Source organism: Dromiciops gliroides, chromosome 1 (assembly GCF_019393635.1).
Source record: "Dromiciops gliroides isolate mDroGli1 chromosome 1, mDroGli1.pri, whole genome shotgun sequence".
Lineage (NCBI taxonomy): Eukaryota > Metazoa > Chordata > Mammalia > Microbiotheria > Microbiotheriidae > Dromiciops > Dromiciops gliroides.
The window spans coordinates 196,236,176-196,258,290 of record NC_057861.1 but is presented as its reverse complement, the minus strand read 5'-3'; the positions used below and the strand labels follow the sequence as shown (position 1 = coordinate 196,258,290).

Sequence of the window (22,115 nt, the reverse complement as noted above, 5' to 3'; positions counted from 1 at the left end):
AGGGTCACACAGATAGTAAGTGTGTCAACTGTCTGAGGCCAGATTTGAACTTGGATCTTCCTGAATCCAAGGCTGGTCCTTTATCCACTGTGCCACTTAGCTGCCCTACTACTACTTTTCATGTCCATAGTACTTTGGTATTTGCAAAGTGATTTTCTGTAAACGATCTTCACAGCAACCCTATGGAGTAAGTAGGCCAAGTATTATCCTTGTTTTTTGGATGAAGAAATTGAGATGCAGGGATGCTCAAGATCATACAGCTGGTTTTGTAGTAGAGCTGATACTTGAACCCAAGATTTCTGACTCAAATCCAAGTGCTCTTGTGATATCTCTCCACAACTGCCAGAAATCCCATTGTTAAGCTTCATTGCTTTTCTTAGGATATTTTTTCTTAGTAGGATTCAAAAAGAATCCCTGAGAAGGATAGTACATTGAATCTTATTAGTAATTTACATTTTAGTATGAATCAGTTTCTTAGAGACTCTCATGGTTCATAAAGACAGTTTGGGGACTTCAAGGATGTTTTGTGAAAGTCAGAGAAAGTAATTTGTAAATCAATAGGCCTTTACTTTGTAGTGTTTTAACTCACACAAGGGAAGACTTAAGTACTAGAATAAGATATGAAGAAATGATAGCAAAGGGGGCAGGGAGAATTATTGATTCAATCAGGGAGTTTGCTGAAAAGCTCTGGAACATTAACCCATGACAGGAGGAGGAATGAGCTAAGTGATGATCTTGAAAGAGGATGCCCCCAAGGTTCTGCAGAGAGCTTATCACTCCAAGTTGATTTGTTTGATGCCTGGGTCCATGGTTCCCTCCCATCAAGGGAATTTCATGAAACAGACAGGGTAGTAGAAAGGTCCTTATTGAAGTGCATTGGATGGGTTTCCTCAGCAGGTAAGGAGAGCTAAAAATTGGAAGCATGTGGTGTTATGGAACACAGATATGGGGAATAGGTGTTTCCAGCATGGGCTATGGAAGTCTATCCTAAATAGGCTATTCGGTGGGGGGTGATGTCCTTATCCTAATTTTCACTTATAGAGGACCATTGGCTGACTCTAGAACCCTGAGGGATTGGGGTGTCTTTTTAATGCTTTGGCCTTGAGTCCCCATTGTAGTGTATTTCCTCCCAATACAAATTTAGTCAGTTATCTACTTGATATCAATAAGAAATTAACATCGATTGGGCTGATCATCCTCTACTCCTTGATACTCTCTAGGTTTTCAGGGTACCAACCTACTCTGGTTCTCCTCATGTTTATATACTCCTAGTCAGTTTTTTATTGATCCTCATTCAAAACATGCCCTCTAACTACAGGTGTGCTCAGGATTTTGTCTTGCCACCCCCTTTTTTCCTCCTCACTCTTTTAAAAAAAATTTTAAAAATTAAAATTTTTTTTTTTTTTTAGTGAGGCAATTGGAGTTAAGTGACTTGCCCAGGGTCACACAGCTAGTAAGTGTTAAGTGTCTGAGGTCGGATTTGAACTCAGGTCCTCCTGACTCCAGGGCCGGTGCTCTATTCACTGCGCCACCTAGCTGCCCCCCTCCTCACTCTTTACTACATCACTTGGAGATATCTTCAGTTTGCTTATGATTCTTAGATAGACCTATCCTTCCCTAACCTCTCTGTTACAATCTTCAATCCTGCATCTCCAACTGCCTTTCAAATATCTCGAACTGGACTTCCAGTAGACATCTTAAATCTAACATTTCCAAGACAGGGTTATTATCTTTCTTTCTAAATCTTCTCCATTTCTTACCATCTTTCTCTGTCTCTTTCTCTCTCTTTCTGGGGCAATGAGCTTTAAGTGACTTGCCCAGAGTCACACAGCTAGTAAGTATCAAGTGTTTGAGACAAGATTTGAACTCAGGTCTTCCTGAATCCAGGGCCAGTGCTTTTTCTGCTGAGACACTTAACTGCCTCCTTGCCTTCTCTCTCTCTCTCTTTTTTTTTAGTGAGGCATTTGGGGTTAAGTGACTTGCCCAGGGTCACACAGCTAGTAAGTGTTAAGTGTCTGAGGCTGGATTTGAACTCAGGTCCTCCTGACTCCAGGGCCGGTGCTGTATCCACTGTGCCACCTAGCTGCCCCGCCTTCTCTTTTGACAGTAGCAGATGGTATCCTTCATTCTTGAAGAAGAATAAAATGATATCACTATGTTGGGGTCAAGGAACAGTGTCTCTGACTGTGGCTGATCAGACCAATGAGAAATTGGAAGGCTCTACCACAGGTCAAGCACAAATAGTCCATGTGAACATATGGAGTGGAGCTATCTCTAAAACTGCGCATCTCATGTTTCTTTTGAGAAGCTGCAATTCTGTTTTGCTTATAGAGTACAGCACCTTCTTTGATGTGGGCACACCATTCTGGATGGTCTTGTGCCAGTATCTCCCATGTCTCACAATCAATTTCAAAGTTCTAAAGAGAGATCTTGAGAGTGTTCTTATATTGCTTCTTCTGATTTTCACATGAGCGCTTGCCTTATGTGAGTTCTCTGTAAAATAGTTTTTTAAAGCAAATGTACTTTTGGCATTTGAACAATGTGACCAGCCCATCAGAGTTGTGCTCTCTACAGTTGAGTCTGAATGCTTGGCAGTTCAGCTCTGGAAAGGACCTGTTTCTGGTACCTTATCTTGCCAGGTGATCTTCAGAATTTTCCTAGGACAATTTTCTTTTTTTTTCTTTCTTTTTTCCCTTCCTTCCTTCCTTCCTTCCTTCCTTCCTTCCTTCCTTCCTTCCTTCCTTCCTTCCTTCCTTCCTTCCTTCCTTCCTTTCTTTATTTTTTGGGGCAATCAGGACTAAGTGACTTGCCTAGGGTCACAGAGCTAGTAAGTGTCAAGTGTCTGAGGTCAGATTTGAACTCAGGTCCTTCTGAATCCAGGGCTGGTGCTTTATCCACTGCACTACCTAGTTGCCCCTTCCTAGGACTATTTATTTATTCATCTATCTATCTATCTATCTATCTATCTATCTATCTATCTATCTATCTATCTATTTATTTGGTGTGACAAAATTTATTGTTGCCTACAAGGCAAGGCATGGATAAGATGGGAAATTCTAAATGTAAGCTAGATTGTGGTAAGACAGATAATCCTTGTGAAAGGGTGATGGAAAAAGGAGGCAGGGCTACATTTTTTCAGTAGATCATTCCCTTTGTGTCTCCCCTGGGCTTCTTGATCTTCTCAAAGTTCTTCAGGATGATGTCATATAATACAGCATAAGTATTTCGGATCGCCATGACCATCAGTCTTGTCTCTCCATACTGTGCTTCGTCCAGTTCATGAACCAGCTGTTGGTAGTCACCCACATGTGGTTGCTTGGCTGCTTTAGCCACTGCATCACCTCTTTCAGAGAAGTACTTTGAGATCTGGGTGTGGAAGCCATCCAGCTTAGTTCTGAGTGAAGTCATCAGCTCAAATACCTTCTCCTGGACAGCTGCTCCAATGTTGTTTCCATCCTCAATTTGAGGCACCTGTAGCTGCAGCCACATGGAGACCAGGTTGAGCTGTCCTTTCATATCTTTGACCTCAGGCTTTAAGCACCCCCAGAAGGGCCACAATCTTCTAATTGCAGCTCACAGGCCCACAAAGAGGACCTATATCTTCATCGTCTTCTTTTATCTTTCCATCTTTATCCTCCTTTTCTTGTTTCTGATGCTCTTCATTTTCTTTTTCTTTGGCTGGGTCAGGAACTGGAATGTCCAGGGGAGCCTTTAGGATACTCAAATCAGCCTCATTCAGAGATGGGTCCTTCAAGAACTTGTCCAGCTCTGAAATATTCTTGGGGAAATAGCTTTCAAGTAGGATCTCTGCCTGAGAACAGGTTTAACACTGAGAGTGATCATGGCAGGGGGTGCTAAAGGCCCCTAGGCCAATTTAAATGGAAAAATCAGTTTCCTGGCATGGCACTGCCAGGTTTCACTGCCATATAACAATGAGGTCAGCACAACAGCTCTGTAGACCTTGGTAGTTGGAATAATACCTCTTCTCTATCTCACAATTTCCTTAGGAGCCTCCGAAACACTGAGCTGGGTCATGTGCATCAATGTTACCTTCTATATGTACATCCCTGGAAAGTACACTGACAAGGTAAGTGAATTTATCCACAATATTCAGAATTTCTCCACTTGTTGTAAGTGATAATTGCATATATGGATGGCATCATGCTGGCTGGTGGAGCACCTGTGTTTTCTTGGTGTTGTTAGGCCAAATTTAGCATAAGCAGCAGAGAATTGATCCATAATCTGTTGCATCTCAGCTTCAGAGACTGTATTGAGTACACAGTCATCTGAAAATAAAGAAAAGTCACATACTAACTCCACTTTCTTGTAGCCTTTTCAAGTCAAATACTTTACCTTTAGCATGGTAGCTGACCCTGATATTGTTTTTGTCTTCACTGAAGACTTTTGATTATATCACTGAAAACATCAAGCATGGGAGCCAGCACACAGCCCTGCTTCACTCTGTTGATGACTAGGAAAGCATGATTATCAATTAAACAGAACCAGTGTAAGAATGTTAACATGAAACTAAGATTGTTTCAAGGCTGATTTTCAATAGATTGCAGCAAGGGTGCTACTATTCTATGCATGAAACCCTGACTCAACCTTCTCTATTAATGTAGAGTACCACTATCCTCCCAGGCCTTTCAGCTCACCACCTAGGAGCCATCTTGGAATCCTCACTGTCTTTCACTCTCCACATCTAATCTGTTGGCAGAGTTCACCTTCGTACCATCTCTTGAATATATCCCATCTCTCTTCTGACATTGTCACTATTCTGGTGCAGGCCCTAGTCACCTCATATTTGTATTATGGCCATAAATAGCTTGCTGCTGGTTCTGCCTGTCTCAAGTCTCTCTTCACTCCCATCAATCATCCATCCATTTCTTAGCTCCAGGTGTTTTCTCTGACTGTACCCCATAGCTTGAATGTTCTCCCTCCTCATCTCTGCCTCCTGGATTTCTTTAAGTCCCAAGTAAAATCCCATATTCTACGGGAAACCTTTATCAATCCCTCTTAATTCTAGTGTCTTTCTTTTCTTATTATTTTAGTTATCCTGTATATAATTTGTTTGTATTGTAAATATGCTTGTTATTTTCCTTATTAGATTGTAAACTCCTTGAGGGCAGGCTGCCTGGCTTAAGTAGATAATAAATGTTTATTGGGTATTGATTATTGACTGTTACTGTTGAAAAGATATAGTAAGATCTGGTGTACAAAATGTTCTCCCATGCTAGGTACTCATTGTCCCCTCTACCATGTCATTCCCTGGAGAGAATAGACTCAAATTTCAAAAAGTAGTTGCTGTAATGCATTCACTGGAGGTTATCTTTTGAATGGGGCAAAGCAACTAGATAAATAGCTCACTTGTTGCCAGATGTGGTATCTCTGCTTCTGGGTTGGTACCCTGTTGTGCTGGGTTACCCAGGTTGTTCCTTGGAGTTGTGATGATGACAAACTCTTATATGGTCTCTATTTCTTGGAAGTCTGGTAGCTTATTCTTCCAATTGTTCAAAATTCATAAGGTTGTAGTAGTGTCCCATACTTTTTCACTTAAGAATAGGAAGGAATAGACACAGTAGAGAAAGAAGTGGGACCTGGGAGTGTTAAGAAGAGATTATGACTATTTCAGAACTTTATAAGGAGCCGGTTCTGCTGATAGCCTTCTTTCCCTTCTCTTCCCTTTTCTTTGCCTGAAGGATAGTGTAGTAAAACAAGGGTGGTGGTGTGGAGACACTGGCCTTGGAGTCAGGAGAGATCAACATTCAAACTCCATATTTGACCTAATTAACTGTGACAATGACAAGTCACATAACTGCCTACTCTTCTCAGTTTCCTTCTCTGTAATGATAACCTTATTGTGTAGTCTATCAAATGAAGTGATGTTTGAAAAAAATGCTTTGCAAACTCTAAAGTGCTTATAACTGTCAGTTATAATTATCATTCTCCTTCTATTACGTGATTTTCTCCTTAGTAAGAAAAGTGACACTGTTTCCTTTGAAATATTGGAGGAAGACAACTTCTCTTCTTGCCTTTCAGAGAAGCTCTTCCCAATTAGGCTTGGGGGCATGGAGTGGTGAATCTACAGGTTATCTGGGAAAGTTCTGGGTAAGCTTTGCTCAGCTTGAGCCACCTTCATGCACTTGTTGTTAGGAAGGTTTGTGGTGAGAGCATTCAATAAAATTTATCTTTGTTTTGTGGCCCATTTCTAGTTGGTATCTTTATATGGGAAGATTTTCCACCCCATTGTTGACCTAACTGAGTTATTGTTTATCTAGTAACACCCTGGACTCAGCCCTGCATTTTTAGAAATCAAGAGTGAACATTTGATGGGCAGCTAGGTGGTGCAGTGGATAAAGCACTGACCCTGGAGTCAGGAGGTCCTGAGTTCAAAGCCGGCCTTAGACACTTGACACTTGCTAGTTGCGTGACCCTGGGCAAGTCACTTAACCCTCATTGCCCGCAAAAAAAAAAAAAAAGTGAACATTTGAGTCAAAGATTTCTTGTGCCCCAAATATGCTTTGTCCTAAGCAAAAAAAACCTCCAAAACCAATTTGAGTCCATTTATTTAGAAAAAGAAAAAATCGTGCTGTTTCTCACCAATCCCCTGGAGAAAGCCATTGAAAACTTTACAGATAATCTTGAATGAAAGGGGGAAAAGCCAGGATTTCTTAATTCCATCTAATACTATGATACTTTTATACTTAAAATGGCAAATCTTAGAACTGCCAGTCATACTTGATGGAGTTTTAGTGGCCTAAACCTTATTATTATAAACTAGACGTGCTACAGTCTATTTTATTTTATTTTATTTTGACTAATGAGTTCAACTAGTTAAAATCCGTTCAGCATCAACTTTTTTAAACTAAATTTTGTATTACAATACCTTTTCAAGGGCTGTCAGAAAATATCTCTGTAAAGCAAAGACCCCTTAGCAGTAGATTGGGCTCTTCTGGTAGATCTCTAATCCAGTTGCTATCTATGGACTCTCCCATATTAGCTTGTTCACAGAGGCAGGGCCTAGGTCAGTCAGTTTATTGGCTTTTAACTATTGACTGTTACTGAAAAGATATAGCAAGACATGACATAGGCAGTCAACAAGCATTTATTAAACACAGTCAGCTCTATGTGCCGGCCACCATAGAAGCTAGGTGGTATAGGGGATGGAGTACTAAGCTTAGACTGAGGAAGCCATGAATTCATATCCAGCCTTACATACTTGGCTGTGTAACCATGGATGAACCATTTAACCTCTGAGGCATGTTAGCTCCAATTTCCTCATCTATTAAATGGGTACAATAATAATAATACCTCTCTCACAAGGTAGTTGTAAGAACCATGTAAGCTAAGATAGCTAAGACACTTTGTGAACCTTTAAGTGCATAAAAATGCTATTAATTTTTGTAAGGATTTACATGATTCCTAGTCAGGAAGTTAATGAAACTGAAGGTGATATTTCTTCCCACCAGGTGCTCAGTAAGTTTATAGTTAGCACCATGTTGTATACAACATCCTGAAGGACCCAATGAGAATTGTCTCTACTCTGCCCCCATTACAACCCTTTAATTCTCTCACCTCTCTCTACAATATTTTTATGTGTTAGAGCAGTGGTGTCAAACTCAAATGGAAATGAGGCCTACAAAATCACACATAAGTATCTGGAAGCCACATATTGACTTAGTTTTAAAATGTAATGATATCTATATCTTATTGTATTTTTATTAATTTTGTTAAATATTTTCTAATTACATTTTAATTTGGTTTGTAGTACTTGAGAGTGTTTCCGGCTACATGTGATTTAGCCTGCTGCTGTCTGTTTGACACTTCTGAGTTAGGGTTCTGAGACTCCCATTCTTACTTGCATGCTACATCTTTTCTACCATAAGCTAATGGTAGGAGAAGCATATTTTTTCTCCCCCATCCCCCCGTCCCCTAGGCTGTGAGACTGCAGAAGCCTGAACTGAAAGCCAAATTGTAAGAATGTATGAGTGTGCCGGTTTGTGTCAGTGACTTCAGTTTGGAGCATTGCATTTTTGCTTGAGATCTTTCCACAGAGGACAGCTGATAACAGTTCATCTACACATTAGGACTTGTTAGAAATTTGCTAATTAACAAAATAGAGCTGAGAAGCTAAAATCCTATTATGAGAAAAGACTGGAAAGTCTTTCCCTCTTCCTTACTTCTCTATTACTGGTGAGGGTACCGACGACCTCCCAATTACCCTGGCTCACAATCTAGGAGTCTTCCTCACCTGTTCACTTTTACCTTCTCCTGACATCTAATCTGTTGCCAAAGTCTATTGATTTTACTTTTGTAATTTCTCTTGGATACTCTCCCTTCTCTCTTTTGACACTGCTACTAGCCTGGTGTAGACTCTCATCATTTCATGCTTGGACTTTTGCAAATTGCAAAATCCCCACCACAAGTCTCTCCCCACTCCACTCCATTCCTCACTTTAGAGCATAGTGCCTGGCACAAGGTAGGTGATTGTTGAATACTTACTACTATTAATTAATTTTCATACTGAGCATCTCTTGTTCATGCCCTCTTCTAGAGGTGCCCCTTAATATGCTTAGGGCTTGCCTCTAGGCCATTAACATTATGTGTGTACCAGTACAGTCAGGACGGTCTCTTCATCTGTTTTTCTTCCTTTCTTTGTTTCCTTTCCTTTCCTTTCCTTTTGTGGGGCAATGAGGGTTAAGTGACTCGCCTAGGGTCACACAGCTAGTAAGTGTCAAGTGTCTGAGGCCAGATTTGAACTCAGGTTCTCCTGAATCCAGGGCTGGTGCTTTATCCACTGTGCCACCTAGCTGCTGCCCATCTGTTGTCTTTAACTTGTTCTGCATCATCAACCAAACTCCTTTTTCCAAATATAGGTTTAAATACCATTTCCCCCCCTTGTGGATTGTTAGGGACAATTCTTTAAACTTTAAATGAACCCAGAAGTCATTTAATCCAATTTGTACCTAAAAAAAAACAACAAAAACTTCTTTACAACATACCCAACAAACTGTCACTCAACCTTTGCTTGAAGACCTTGAGTGAGATGGAACCCACTAGTTCTTTTTTTTTTTTTTTGTAGGGTAATGAAGGTTAAGTGACTTGCCCAGGGTCACACAGCTGGTAAGGGTTAAGTGCCTGAGGCCGAGTTTGAACTCAGGTCCTCCTGAATCCAAGCCCGATGCTTTAACCACTGCCCAACCTAGCAGTCCCCAAACCCACTAGTTCTTAAGGTGACTCATGCCACTTTTAGGTAGCTCTAATACTTAGGAAATTTTTCCTTAAATCAGATGACATGGATGGGTTCCTGTGGGAAGGTGAGAGAAGAGAGTTTTCCTAATTGTTCATGGCCTCCATACTTTTGAACTTTTGTTGTGTAACCTTTTCTACATAAAATGCTTTTGTTAGCCTCAGGTTTTGCCAAACAGAAACTTTTTTGAGAGGGAGTCAAAGAAGCCAGATTCTAAAACGAGTTATCCTCAGTGGTAGCCATGACATAGAGATTTGGGGAAAGTAACCTAAAAAATAATGCCCAGGTTGTGAAGTCAGGCACAGTTCTCTAACATTAAGGATATCCTGTGTAGTACTTACAGGGTCTCCCAAAAGTCTTAGGGCAATTTTAAGTTCTACATATTAAGATTTTTTTCAGATTAAGATTTAAGAGCCTAAATTTTAAGCTCTATAGATAAAAAACTTCACTAAAACTTCTGGGATACCATCCATCCATCCATCCATCCATCCATCCATCCATCCATCCATCCATCCATCCATCCCCTCTCTCTCTCTCTCTCTCTCTCTCTCTCTCTCTCTCTCTCTCATAAATCTATCCATCATTATCACCTATCTTTGAATATCTATCTCTATATAGAGATATGTATGAACTCACACAGAGAAGTGTGTGTACCTATTTACCTACCTACCTATACAAAATGAATGTACATATTTTATTGACAAATTCATTGGAGGTACAGATTTTATCACGTTAGATCTGTTATGGTTATTTTGGACAAATAAGGAGAGTTAACAAGATGTATTTTATCTTTTAAATAATGTCATATATATCACATTAATGAGGAAAAATAAAATAGATACAAGAAGCTTATTGAATAGATAGCTGCTTCTCCAAACTTTTTTTTTTTTTTGCGAGGCAATGAGGGTTACGTGACTTGCCCAGGGTCACACAGCTAGTAAGTGTCAAGTGTCTGAGGCCAGATTTGAACTCAGGTACTCTTGAATCCAGGGCTGGTGCTCTATCCACTGTGCTGCCCCCTTCTCCAAACTTTTTAATATTCTTAGAGGGCCAGCTTTTTGTTCTTTCCTATCTGTGGGATTCCTCTCAAGTTTAAATAAAATGAAGTAGAAATTCTGTTTCATGTTTGTGAATTGGACCTCAATTACATTTAAAGTAGACTGGGAAAGACAAACTGAAAGTATGTATAGTGGATTTTATTGTGGTTGGTGTAACTTGTCCCTTTGTCCTATGCTCTACATTTCTTCTAGAAGATACTGGAAGATATAGGCCATTGTCTTTTCTACTGAGTATACTGAAGACTATGATAAAGTCTGCCCCAAATTTCCATAAAGTAAGAATATGCTTTTGTATATTGGCCTTCTCTGGTGGAGAAGTGATGGTGGGTATTCAGTCTATCTGATAGGATTAGGGCAATATTCGAGATGGAGGTAGGATCCTCTTTTCCTTTAGGCACCCAGGGAGCCTATGTTATGCACATTTGTTTATTGGTCTGTGAGATGACCAGCTATTATTTTTCTCTTTTGCTTTTATTGAAGTAGGGAAGGCAGAAGCTAGGGTATGCTACCTCCAAAATCTCTGCTTAGTGCCCTGTCACTGAAACACTGAAATAAATATACTTTGTTCAGGTTGTCCCACCCTGAGCTGACTATGAAAAATAAAAGAGCAATGGGGGACTGATGGGTTGGTAGGAACAGGGTGTTTGTGAAGTACCAGCTGAATAACAGCAAAAGCTATTTATGGAAACAGCACCATAGTTCTAAGGGCTGTGACTGCAGTACCTCATAAGCACTGACTTTATAGGGAGAATGGACTTTACAAGACTAGGTTCATATTTCTCTTATAAGGAGGAAAAGGTAACTATTCCCCTTTCCATCTGCATGCATGATCAAAGAACACCAAAGTGGCAGACGAACAATGACAACATTTAGGGAATATTAAAAAGCATCCATTTCTTCCTCTTGAATGCTGCAAGGGAGTCAAAAAGATTGTACAATTAGCATGAGTTAACACATGAGCTTTCTTTGAATATTCATTGTAATCTAAAACTTTGATGATTATTATTCCAAAGAAAATACTGTTTCCCTTTCAGGATATATGTCTGTCTACCACTTAGTGCCAATGTGGAAATCATTAACCTTTGTTGGGCATTAGTCTCTTCATTTATAAAATGAAGGGTTAGGCTAAATAACCTCACTGTTTAGCCATTTTTCAGTCATGTCTGACTTTTCATGACCCGATTTGGGGTTTGTCAAGGATACTGGAGTGGTTTGCCATTTTCTTCATCAGCTCATTTTAAAGATGAGAAAGTAAGGCAAACAGGGTTAAATGACTTGCCCAGGGTCACACAGCTAATAAGTGTCTGAGATTGGATGTGAACTCATGAAGAGGAGTCTTCCTGACTCTAAGCCCAGTACTCTAATCACTGTGCCACTTAGCTGCTCCAAATAGCCTATTGCAGGGCCCTTAAAGGCTTAAATTGTTGAGTATATTTTATACACACACACACACACATATATAGTATATTTACACTCACACATTTATGTATATATAACATGTATATATACATATATTCATATGTATATACACAATACAATATGGAAAACTAAATATCTATATGTACTTCAATTCTCCACGAAATTAGTTTTACGTGATGATTACATTTCTTTTAGCATCTATATAACTTTTCCATGATACTATACAATCCCCACTCTCTTAAAAATAAACCATTGCTGATAATAATATTCATAATAATGATACATTTACCTAGTATTTTGTTACATACAAAACAAGCTTACAAATGCAGTGCTATTCCATAAATAGTCTTTTGTTGTTATTCAGCCACTACTTTAGCAACTGTTCTCATCAGCTTCTCTCACTCTTTATATACATGTTTGGGATTGTACATATATATCATAGGCTTATAGATGATATGCACACATATGTCCACAGACATACTACTTTTGTTTCACCTGATAACAAAGAACTATTTAATTTTCATACTAAAACTTTTCCATGTATATCCGAAGCTTACTTTCATCCAAGGACATGTCAACCCAGAAAGAGAATTTGCATTGAGTCATAAAGTCTGAGAACTGAAAGAGCCCTTAGGGATCACCTAGTTTAGCCACTCATTTCATAAATAAGGAGCCTGAAGTCCAGAGCTTAAGTGACTTGCCAAAGGAAATAGAGCTGGTTATTGGCAGAGTCAGAATTAGAAGTCACAGTTTCTAAACCTAATCTAGTACTCTTTCCACTAGACTATGTTCCCTCTATGCTTTCTCATTTGTAACTGAATTAATTTATAAATGTTTAATTTTATCTTTCTTTATTTGTATATGTATGTATATATACATACATATACATACACACATATATTTCAGGATTCAGGTTTCTCTCTAAGGATATAGATTATAACCCTCTGGGCATTAGTAGAGAGTCTTTAATGAGTTGCTGGGTCAATAAAAATAATTTAATAAGATAAATAGACATATATTTGGTTTGCCATAGGGGTATGGACTTCAGTAAAGGTCATAAGTTTTCCTAATTTAATAATTATGACCCTGGCTCTTCCAAGTTATGCCAGTGGAGCATAGACTTAATGAACTTAGAAAGGTTCTGAGTACAGTCCTGGGGAAAGACTATCAGCCACTCAAGGACCAACCCCCCTGTTAAAAAAAAAGAGCATAGACTTAGAGCTGGAAGGGATTCTAAGGCCATTGAGTCCAACACTACATGGGCAATAAGCAAGTGACAGAATGAGTGTTTGAATTCAGTGTAATTTTCAATGTACCATGCTGCAGATATTGTATCTGAAATAGATTCCAACCATTATAAGACTTATACTTCTTTAAAAAAATCAAGTTTTTTTTTACATCATCTTTATTTCTGAATATATTCCTAGCAATGGACCCTCCCTAAGAATGAAAAAAAGGAAAGATTTCAGTAAAATCAACCAATACCTCAGTTCATTTTTTATTTTGTTTTTGTTTTTTTGCATGCTTAGTTGATTTTGACAGTATATGAAATACTTCAAGGATTTCATATATATTAAAAACAAAATAAAACACTATGCCAAACTGAGAATGGTCAACCATGATGGAGGCAACTTTCAAGCAGGTGTTTATGGTTACTCCCAATGATAAACCTACCAACTGTAATGAAATAATGAGACTTAGCAGATACTCAAAGACCCACCTGGAGATTAATCTAGACTGATTGAATCAAGTGAGAGTGATTAACTGCTGATTAGCCTACTTCAAGTTAACTGGATTGTAATCACACCTTGAGAACACCTTCAGAACCGATGGATTTGGATGATGCCAACCAATCAGTTTGAAGCAGTGTGAGGACTGCCTCCGTTCCAGACCTATAAAAAGCTTCCACAATCAGTTTGCTGGAGAGAGTTCATGATTGAAGCAGGCTTGTGGCAGAGGACTTGAGGAAGAACCAGACCAGGCTGGAACTCTAGGCTAAATAGACTTTTTTCTTAACTTTCTGAACTCCATGGGAATATCTGTATGCTTTAATAAATGTTTAATGTCCAAGGACTGGTGCTAAAGCTTCTAATTTAAGGCGACCACAATTTAGATTTTAAACATCACACCACTTTACCCTGGAACATAGAACATGCTATACTCATTGCTGGTGATATCTATCCCAGTAATTAGGAGGGATAATAATAGTTGTCCTCTTTTAGATTTAGAACTTGACATCACAACTTTGTCTTTCTCTGTGCCCTGGATTTTCTATAGTGGGTCAATGCTCATTACCTTATCACACATTGAAGACTTAAATCTTTAGATGAATATATTCAGGATACACACTTAACCATAGAATCTAATTTCATCTGGTTTAATAAACAAGTTTGGATATTATACTTCCTCCCTCCTCCTAATGGGATTGCTGCCTATCATTCTTGTCCTGGTGATTTACATAACTTTTTCCTTGGGCTTCAGGCAAGTGCCTTGGTTTCAAGATGAAATTGGACTTTCTATAATACCTTAAATCTGGAGCTGTTGATTGAGTTTTATTAGTAAAAACTCTTCAATTAATCACATTTTCTAGGTCCTCCCTAACCAGATCAATGTGTATTAGAAACTTTTCTTTGTCCACATTCTGAAAGGGTTTTTAAAAATTCTTCTGATCCATTTTAAAAAACTCAAATTTTTTTATTGATATCTCATTTTTATATCATCTCCATTTCCAAATATATCCTTCACCAAAACTGTGGTTGGAGAGTTATCCCATATAACAAGAAGAAAGACAGAGAGAGAGAGAGAGAGAGAGAGAGAGAGAGAGAGAGAGAGAGAGAGAGAGAGGGAGAAAGATAATCAGGTTAGCAAAACTAAGCATCATATCAACTAAGTCTGCAGAATATGTACTGTTTCACACACATAGTCTCCCACCTCAGCAAAAGGAGGGAGGGGATTGGATTTTCTAGTACCTTCTTTGGGGCCAAACAGTGTTGAAATTGGATTAAAATTTTTCCCCACTTACATTGTTATAGTAATTTTTATATATTGTTTTCTTGGTCCTGCTTATTTCACTCTACATCAGTTCATATGTTTTCCCATGTTCCTTTGAAAGTTTCATATTCATCATTTTTTATGGTGCAATAATGTTCCATTACAGTTATATACCACAATTTCTTATGTTATTTCCCTATCATATTCTTGACTTTCATGAATGAATATCTGTCCATGATCCTTTCAAAGTGACTTCTTCTTTAAATTCTGCCTTACCAAGCAAGTCCTCCAGTCCACATTTCTGACCAGATACCTGCATCTCATTGTGATAAATTATTATCTGATAATAATAAATTTTAGATAATCTTGGAGAGATGGTGCTACTATTAAGGGGTATCAAGAATGGCTTCTTCTAGAAGGTGGGATTTTAGGTGACACCTTAAGGAAGTTAGGAAAGATAACAGAGGGTGATGATAAGGGGAAGCATTCCAAGTATGGGGGCAGCCAGTGAAAATACATGGAGTGTTTTGTGCAAGGAACAGCAAAGAGTCCAGTGTCACTGGATTACAGAATATGTGTAAGAGAGAAAGGTATAAGAAAACTGGAGAGTTAGGAAGAGTCCAAGTTATAAGAGGTTTAAATGGTAGAGAAAAGAATGAGAGAAAAGAAAGTGGAGGTGCTGATTCTATATATACATCTTAAGGAGTTTAGTTATGAAAGGGAGAAGAGCTATAGGATGATAGTAAGTTTGGATGGATGAATCAAGTAAGGTTTTTTTTGAGAGTGAGTATATATGGACATGTTTGAGGGGAGAAGATGGGGTGGAGTGGGATCACTTGTGCATGTAAGAAGGTTTACCTTGTCAAGAAGAAAGGCCACTTATTTAAACTACTGGTCAGCCAAGATGGTGGAGTACAGACCAGGATCAAACTGAACTCTCCCCAACATTCCCTTTCAAACAACTTTTTAAAAATGCCTCAAATCAAATTTCGGAGTGATAGGGCCAACAAAATGTCAGAGGGAGACATTTTTGTAGCCTAAGGCAACTTAGAAGGTCCATAGGAGGAGCCTATAACACTGAAGTGGGCAGAGGCTGGAGCATATCAGGAGTACCAGTGGTGAGCCTATCAGGTTGCCCTGATAGTAGCAGCAGTAATAGCTTCAGGAGGTCTCAGCTCAGAGATAGTAAGGGGTCAGACCACTGGTCTGAAAGTGATTACAAAGGACCCTTTCTGGACTGGCTGAAGCTGGTGCTGATCTAGTGACCATAAGCAGTTCTGGGTCACAATACTAGAGAAAAGAGGGGCCCTTGTGATTGGTCACAAGGGAATGGGGACTTGGTCACAGTTCTAGGGCCAAGAGGAGCACTAGTACTTGTAGCTGCAGGGAAACAGGAGCCCTTTCTGGGTAAAGAGCAGAATGCAGACTAGGAAAACAGCAACCAAACCTCTCCCCAGATCAAACTACCAGGAAGCTCTGAAAACTAGCTTTGAGGACAGTGGCACAAAAAAGCCTGAAGCCTGGCACAGTGCCTCCCAACCCCTAGATGAGCAGAGCCCATCTTTAACATAAAGTTTAAAGAGAACAAATAGGCTGGAGAGATGAGCAAACAACAACAAAGAACTTGACCATAAAAAGTTACTATTGTGGCAGGGAAGACCAAGACAAACCTAAAAGAAGAAACAATGTGGAAACAGCTACAAGCAAAGCCTCAAAGAGAAATACTAATTGGATTCAAGACCAGTAGGAAGAATTTAAAAAAAGAGAGAGATAAGGGTGGTAGGGGAAAAATTGGGAAAAGAAATTAGTGATGTAAGAAAATTGTGAAAAGACAATGGCTTGGTTAAAGAGTCACAAAAAGTACTGAAGAAAAGAACTCCTTACAAAACAGAATTGTCCAAATGGAAAAAAGAGATATAAAAGCTCAATGAAGAAAACAATTTCTTAAAAATTAGAATTGGGTAAGTGGAAACTAATGACTCCATGAGACTAGTAGGCTTCCGCCAGTTGCGGACGACCATGGATCAGCACCTTGAAGAGCCACAGGCCACAGTGTGGCTGTGCAGTCTGATACGGGAGCCACAGCTCCTGCCACAATGAGGACATACTGGCTGGGGTTTGCCCAGCTTAAGGCAGGTGGTAGCTGTCCAGTGGAACTCAATCATTCCTCCCACCATTGATTGCAGCCCCTGGTGTCAAGCCCTACATCAGTCAAGCAAGTGACTTAGAACCTGTAACTGCCACATCTTGTGTTGTATCTACACCATGAGGAGTAGTTGGAGTGTCCTCTCCAGGGCACTGGCCTGGGTAGATCAATACGGAAAACAAGCTGTTGCTCATGCAGCAGGTTTTCCCTCTCTGCGACATTGGTGGATCCAAAGGAGAGGCAGAGCCAGTACAGTTTGGCACCAGTGCTGCCACAGGAGTTGCCAGAGGGATGTGATGTCCAACATCCAACTGCCTAAGGGACTCTGACTCCTGATTTTTCCTCGGGGTTAACTCCCGAAGCCTTTCCCATATATGGGTATAGCCGAAAGGCAGAAGAGGTTTAAAATCAGGGTTTCTTCCCTTAGGCGAGTTGCCTGCCAAGGCTGATGAGCCCTACCTGCCTGAAGCGACTGGTTTTAAGGCACCAGTGAGTTGCCTTTGCCCCTTCTTCTGTTAGTGGAAACAGTTCCACCACAAGAAGGCCAGGAGTGGGACTTTGGTTGTCAGAGGCTGAAAAACAATAAAACAAAGTCAAAAGAATGAAAAAAATAGAAGAAAATGTTAAATAACCTCATTGGAAAAACAACTGAACTGGAAAATAGATTGAGAAGAGATAATTTAAGAATTATTAGACTACCTGAAAGCCATGATTTAAAAAAAAAAGAGCCTAGAAATCATATTTCAAGAAACCACAAAAGAAAACTGCCCCAATATCTTAGATCCAGAAAATAAAATGGAAATTGAAAGAATCTACCAATCATCTCTTGAAAGAGATCCCAAAGTGAAATTTCCTAGGAATATTATGGTCAAATTCTAGAGCTCCCAGTCAAAGGAGAAAATACTGCAAGCAATCAAAAAGAAGCAATTCAAATATCATGAATCCAAATTCAGGATCACATAAGATATAGCATCTTCCACATTAAAGGATCAAAAGACTTGCAGTATGATATTCAAGAAGGCAAAGGAGCTAGCATTACAACCAAGAATAACCTACCCAGAAAAACTGAGTATCCTTCAGGGGATAAAATGGATATTTAATGAAATAAAGAACTTCTAAGCATTCCTAATGAAAAGACCAGAGTTGAATAGAAAATTTGACATACAAAAAGAAGACACAAGAGAAGCATAAAAAGGCAAACAAGAAAGAGTATTCATAAAGGACTCAATAAAGTTAAACTGTTTGCATTTCTATATGGGGAAATGATACATGTAACTCCTAAAACTCGATCAATATTAGTGTAGTTAGAAGGAAAGAGTCTACATAGATAGAGGGCATGGGTATGAGTTGCTTATGTTTGGATTATCTGAAAAAAATAAATATAGGGATGAGAAAGTGAGATGCACTAGGAGAAAGGGGAAGGGAGAGGTAGAATGGGGAAAATTTTCTCATATAAAAGAGGCACACAAAGAAGAGCTTTATATAGTGGAGGGGAAAATGGGGGGGTTGGTGGGTAATACTTGAAGCTTACTCTGAAAGGAATTGGTTCAAAGAGGAAAAACTTATAAAACACCCAGTTGGGTATAGAAATCTAGCTAAACCAACAGGAAAATAGGAGGGGAAGGGGTAAGCATTATGGGTAGGTGTGGGAATAATAAAAAGGAGGATGAATTAAATGAGGCAGTGGTCAGAGGCAAAACAGTTCTAAGAAGGGACAGGATAAAAGAGAGATGGATAAACAGAAGAAAAGAGTACATAGAGAAATACACAGTTAATAATCATAACTGTGAATGTGAAAGGGATGAGTTTACCCACAAAATGGATGTAGATAGTGTAACAATTGAAGTGATGCCACCTGCTGGAGAGTTACTATAAGAAAGCTCTGCCATGAGGAGAAGGCAACTGAAGGCAAGCCATGCAGCTTTTCTTTGGTGTCAGGAAGTGACGTTTGCTTGTGGGTCCTGTCTATCAAAGCTACTAGCCAATTAGCTTGGAACTGTGTGTGTGTGGACAGGATGTTTCCAGTTTCACAATAGGCTTATGGGATGAAGAAGGGGTGGTTCTCTCTTTTTCATCAGGACTTTCATGGAGAGTGGAGCAGGAGACATCAGCTCCCTGAGATAGACAGCTGAATCTAGGCCTCTTTCTCTCTCTCTTCACCAAATTCTTATTCTCCTTAATAAATGCTTGAAAGTCTAACTCTTGCTAAAGCTTATAATTTATTGGTGCCCACTCATTAGATATTTTAGACAGACTAGGTAGGATTTTAGCCCCTTACAATAGAATGGATTAGAAACCAGAATCCAACAATATGTTGTGTATTAGAGACACACTTGAAACAGAAAGACGTAGAGTTAAAGGGCTGGAGCAGAATTTCTTATACTTCAGCTGAAGAAGAAAAGGCAGGGGTAGATCATGATCTCAGACAAAGCAAAAGCAAAACTGCAGCTATTTAAAAATGATAATCAGGAAAACTACATTTTGCTAAAAGGTACCATAGAAAATAAAATAATAGCAAAAAAAACCCTCCCAAAACATCAATTTTCTCTGATAAAAGCCTCATTTCTCAAATAGGTAGGCAGTAGAGTCAAATTTATCAAAATAATAACCATTCCCCAAATGATAAATGGTCAAAGGATATGAACAGGCAGTTCTGAGAGGAAGAAATCAAAGCTATCTATAGTGATATGAAAAATGCTTGAAATCACTATTGATTAGATAAATGCAAACTACAACAACTCTGAGGTACCATCTCACACCTATAAGAAATGACAAATGTTGGAGGAGATGAGGGAAAATAGGTACATTAATTAACTGTTGGTGGAACCTGTTCAGCCATTCTGGAGTACAATTTGTAACAATACCCAAAGGAATATAAAACTGTGTATACCCTTTGGTACAATAATATCTCTGCTAGGTCTGTACTCTAAAGAGATCAAAGAAAAAGGAAAAAGATCTGTATGCACAAAAAATATTTATAGCAGAGCTTTTTGTAGTAGCAAAGAACTGGAAATTGAGGGTATACTTATCAATTGGAAAATGGCTGCACAAGTTGTGGCATATGATTGTGATGGAGTATTATTGTGCTGTTGGAAATGATGAGGAAGTGGTTTCATAAAAAAACATGGCAAGACTTTCATGAACTGATACAAAATGAAGTGAGAAAAACTTGGAGATCATTGGGCATATTTACAGGAATGTTGTAACGATGATCAATGGTGAAAGACAGCTATGCTGATCAATAAAATGATCCAAGATAATTCTAAAAGACTCATGATGAAAAAATACTATTCCCCTCTAGAGAGAAAATTTATGAACTCTGAATGCAAATTCAATTATAATTTTTCTCACTTTTTGTGATATGGCTAATCTGGAAATATGTTTTGCATGATTTCATGTATATAATTGATATGTTGTCTGCCTTCTTTTTTTTTGTGGGGCAATGAGGGTTAAGTGACTTGCCCAGGGTCTCACAGCTAATAAGTGTCAAGTGTCTGAGATCAGATTTGAACTCAGGTCCTCCTGAATCCAGGGCTGGTGCTTTATCCACTGCACCACCTAGCTGCCCCTGTTTGCCTTATTAATGGATGGGGAAGGGTGGGAGGGAGGGAGAGAATCTTAAAGTCAAAGTCTAAAAAGAAAAGAATATTAAAAACAAATAAAAACATCAAGAAAAAGAGGGCCATTTCTTCATGTGAGATGAGGATGAAGAAGAAGATAGTGATGGAAAATATATCAGTGACATGAGATAAAGAGGAGAGAAGAGGGAGCTCTTGGCAAATGGTTTCATTTTTTCATTGAAATATGAGGCAAGGTTCTCAGCTTAAAGGATCAGGGAGGGGAGTCATGAGAGGTTTCAGGAGGAATGAAAAGTTTTGGGAAAGTCTTTCTAGTGAGTGAATGGGATAATGCAGTGCAGTGAAGTTGAGAATATGTAATAAATTTGTAATGGTCCCAATCTGTTTAGTTTTGTATGCTTTTCTCATTTTCTGCTGCTACATTTTGCAGCATGTGTGTATCACTTGGCAGTGGATGGTGCGAGTAATCCATGACTAAGGCTTGACAGGGAAAGATTGGTGTATTGATCAGAGGGAGATAAACTGGTTTACCAAGTGGTCAAATAGGATACTATAGCCAGTACAGATGTGATGGCCTGAGAATGACATAAGGATAGGAAAGATTGGAGGCAAAGGTAAGAATAATAAAAACATTAGGGGATTGTAATAAAGAGGGAGAGGTAGAATGACAAGAAATTATGACCAGTTAAAGGAATTTCAGAATTCATGAACATAAAAGTAGCCTGTTGTGAGTGATGGCAAAATCAAGAGTATTGATCTATACCATCTCTGTGTGTAGCTGAGGAGAGTAGAGGAGTAGATCTTGGAAAACGAGTAAGTTGAGGAATTAGGAGGTTGGGGTATTGGAAAAGCATATATATCTTTTAAAATATATGTTATATATGTATATGTATGTGTGTATCTATGTCTATGTGTCTGTATCTCCTTTGCAATGAGAACAAGAATTGGTGAGTAGAGATAGATTGTGAACCAGACACTGACACTCTTGAAGAAGGGAGGAGTGGATGCTGTAGGTCCATAGACAGCAGTTACTAGGATATTTTTTTTTAGTGAGGCAATTGGGCTTACGTGACTTACCCAGGGTCACACAGCTAGTAAGTGTTAAGTGTCTGAGGCTGGATTTGAACTCAGGTCCTCCTGACTCCAGGGCCGGTGCTCTATCCACTGTCTAGCTGCCCCAGTTACTAGGATCTTGATTGAGTGGTAAATATTGATTGAGTGACCCTCAAAGGAGAAGAGGTTATTAAGTGATAGTGGTAGAGGAGAGACAAGGTAGCCAGAGAAGCCGTGTCATCAGTGGGGAGCCAGGTCTCAGTAAATGCAAGAAGATAGAAGGAATGAGAAAGGAGAAGTTTTGATATGCAGTCATGTCTGTTACCTATGGAACTGCCATTGAAGAGAGTACAGTGGAATATATGAGTAACTTGAGCACTGCTCTAAAGTAGAAGGGACATTGAGTGGAGGAGAATAGGAATAAGGGAGCAGTCACTGGGGATGGTGAACAGGATTTGAGGAATGGCAGGGGAGGGTTTGGGATGGAGATGGTATGACAGAGATAGAAAGGACTGAGTTTAGTTTGGTTATTGTTTTCCCCAGGGGAGTGGATGCTAAAATTCACGACGGTAGAGACTTTAATTTTATTTATTTATTTATTTATTTATTTTATCGTGTGC

The 22,115-nt window shown here is 39.1% G+C and overlaps 1 protein-coding gene across 1 annotated transcript; it reads right to left on the bottom strand.

Moving 5' to 3' along the window:
- Positions 1-3,135: 3,135 nt before the first annotated feature.
- Positions 3,136-3,817, bottom strand: LOC122746962 (proteasome activator complex subunit 1-like; the record flags this gene model as incomplete). The annotated part of the gene is given in 2 exon segments (XM_043993105.1): positions 3,136-3,543; positions 3,545-3,817. Coding segments are annotated over 2 exon segments (681 nt in total), but the record flags the coding sequence as incomplete, so codon positions are not given.
- Between the last annotated feature and the right edge of the window lie 18,298 nt (positions 3,818-22,115).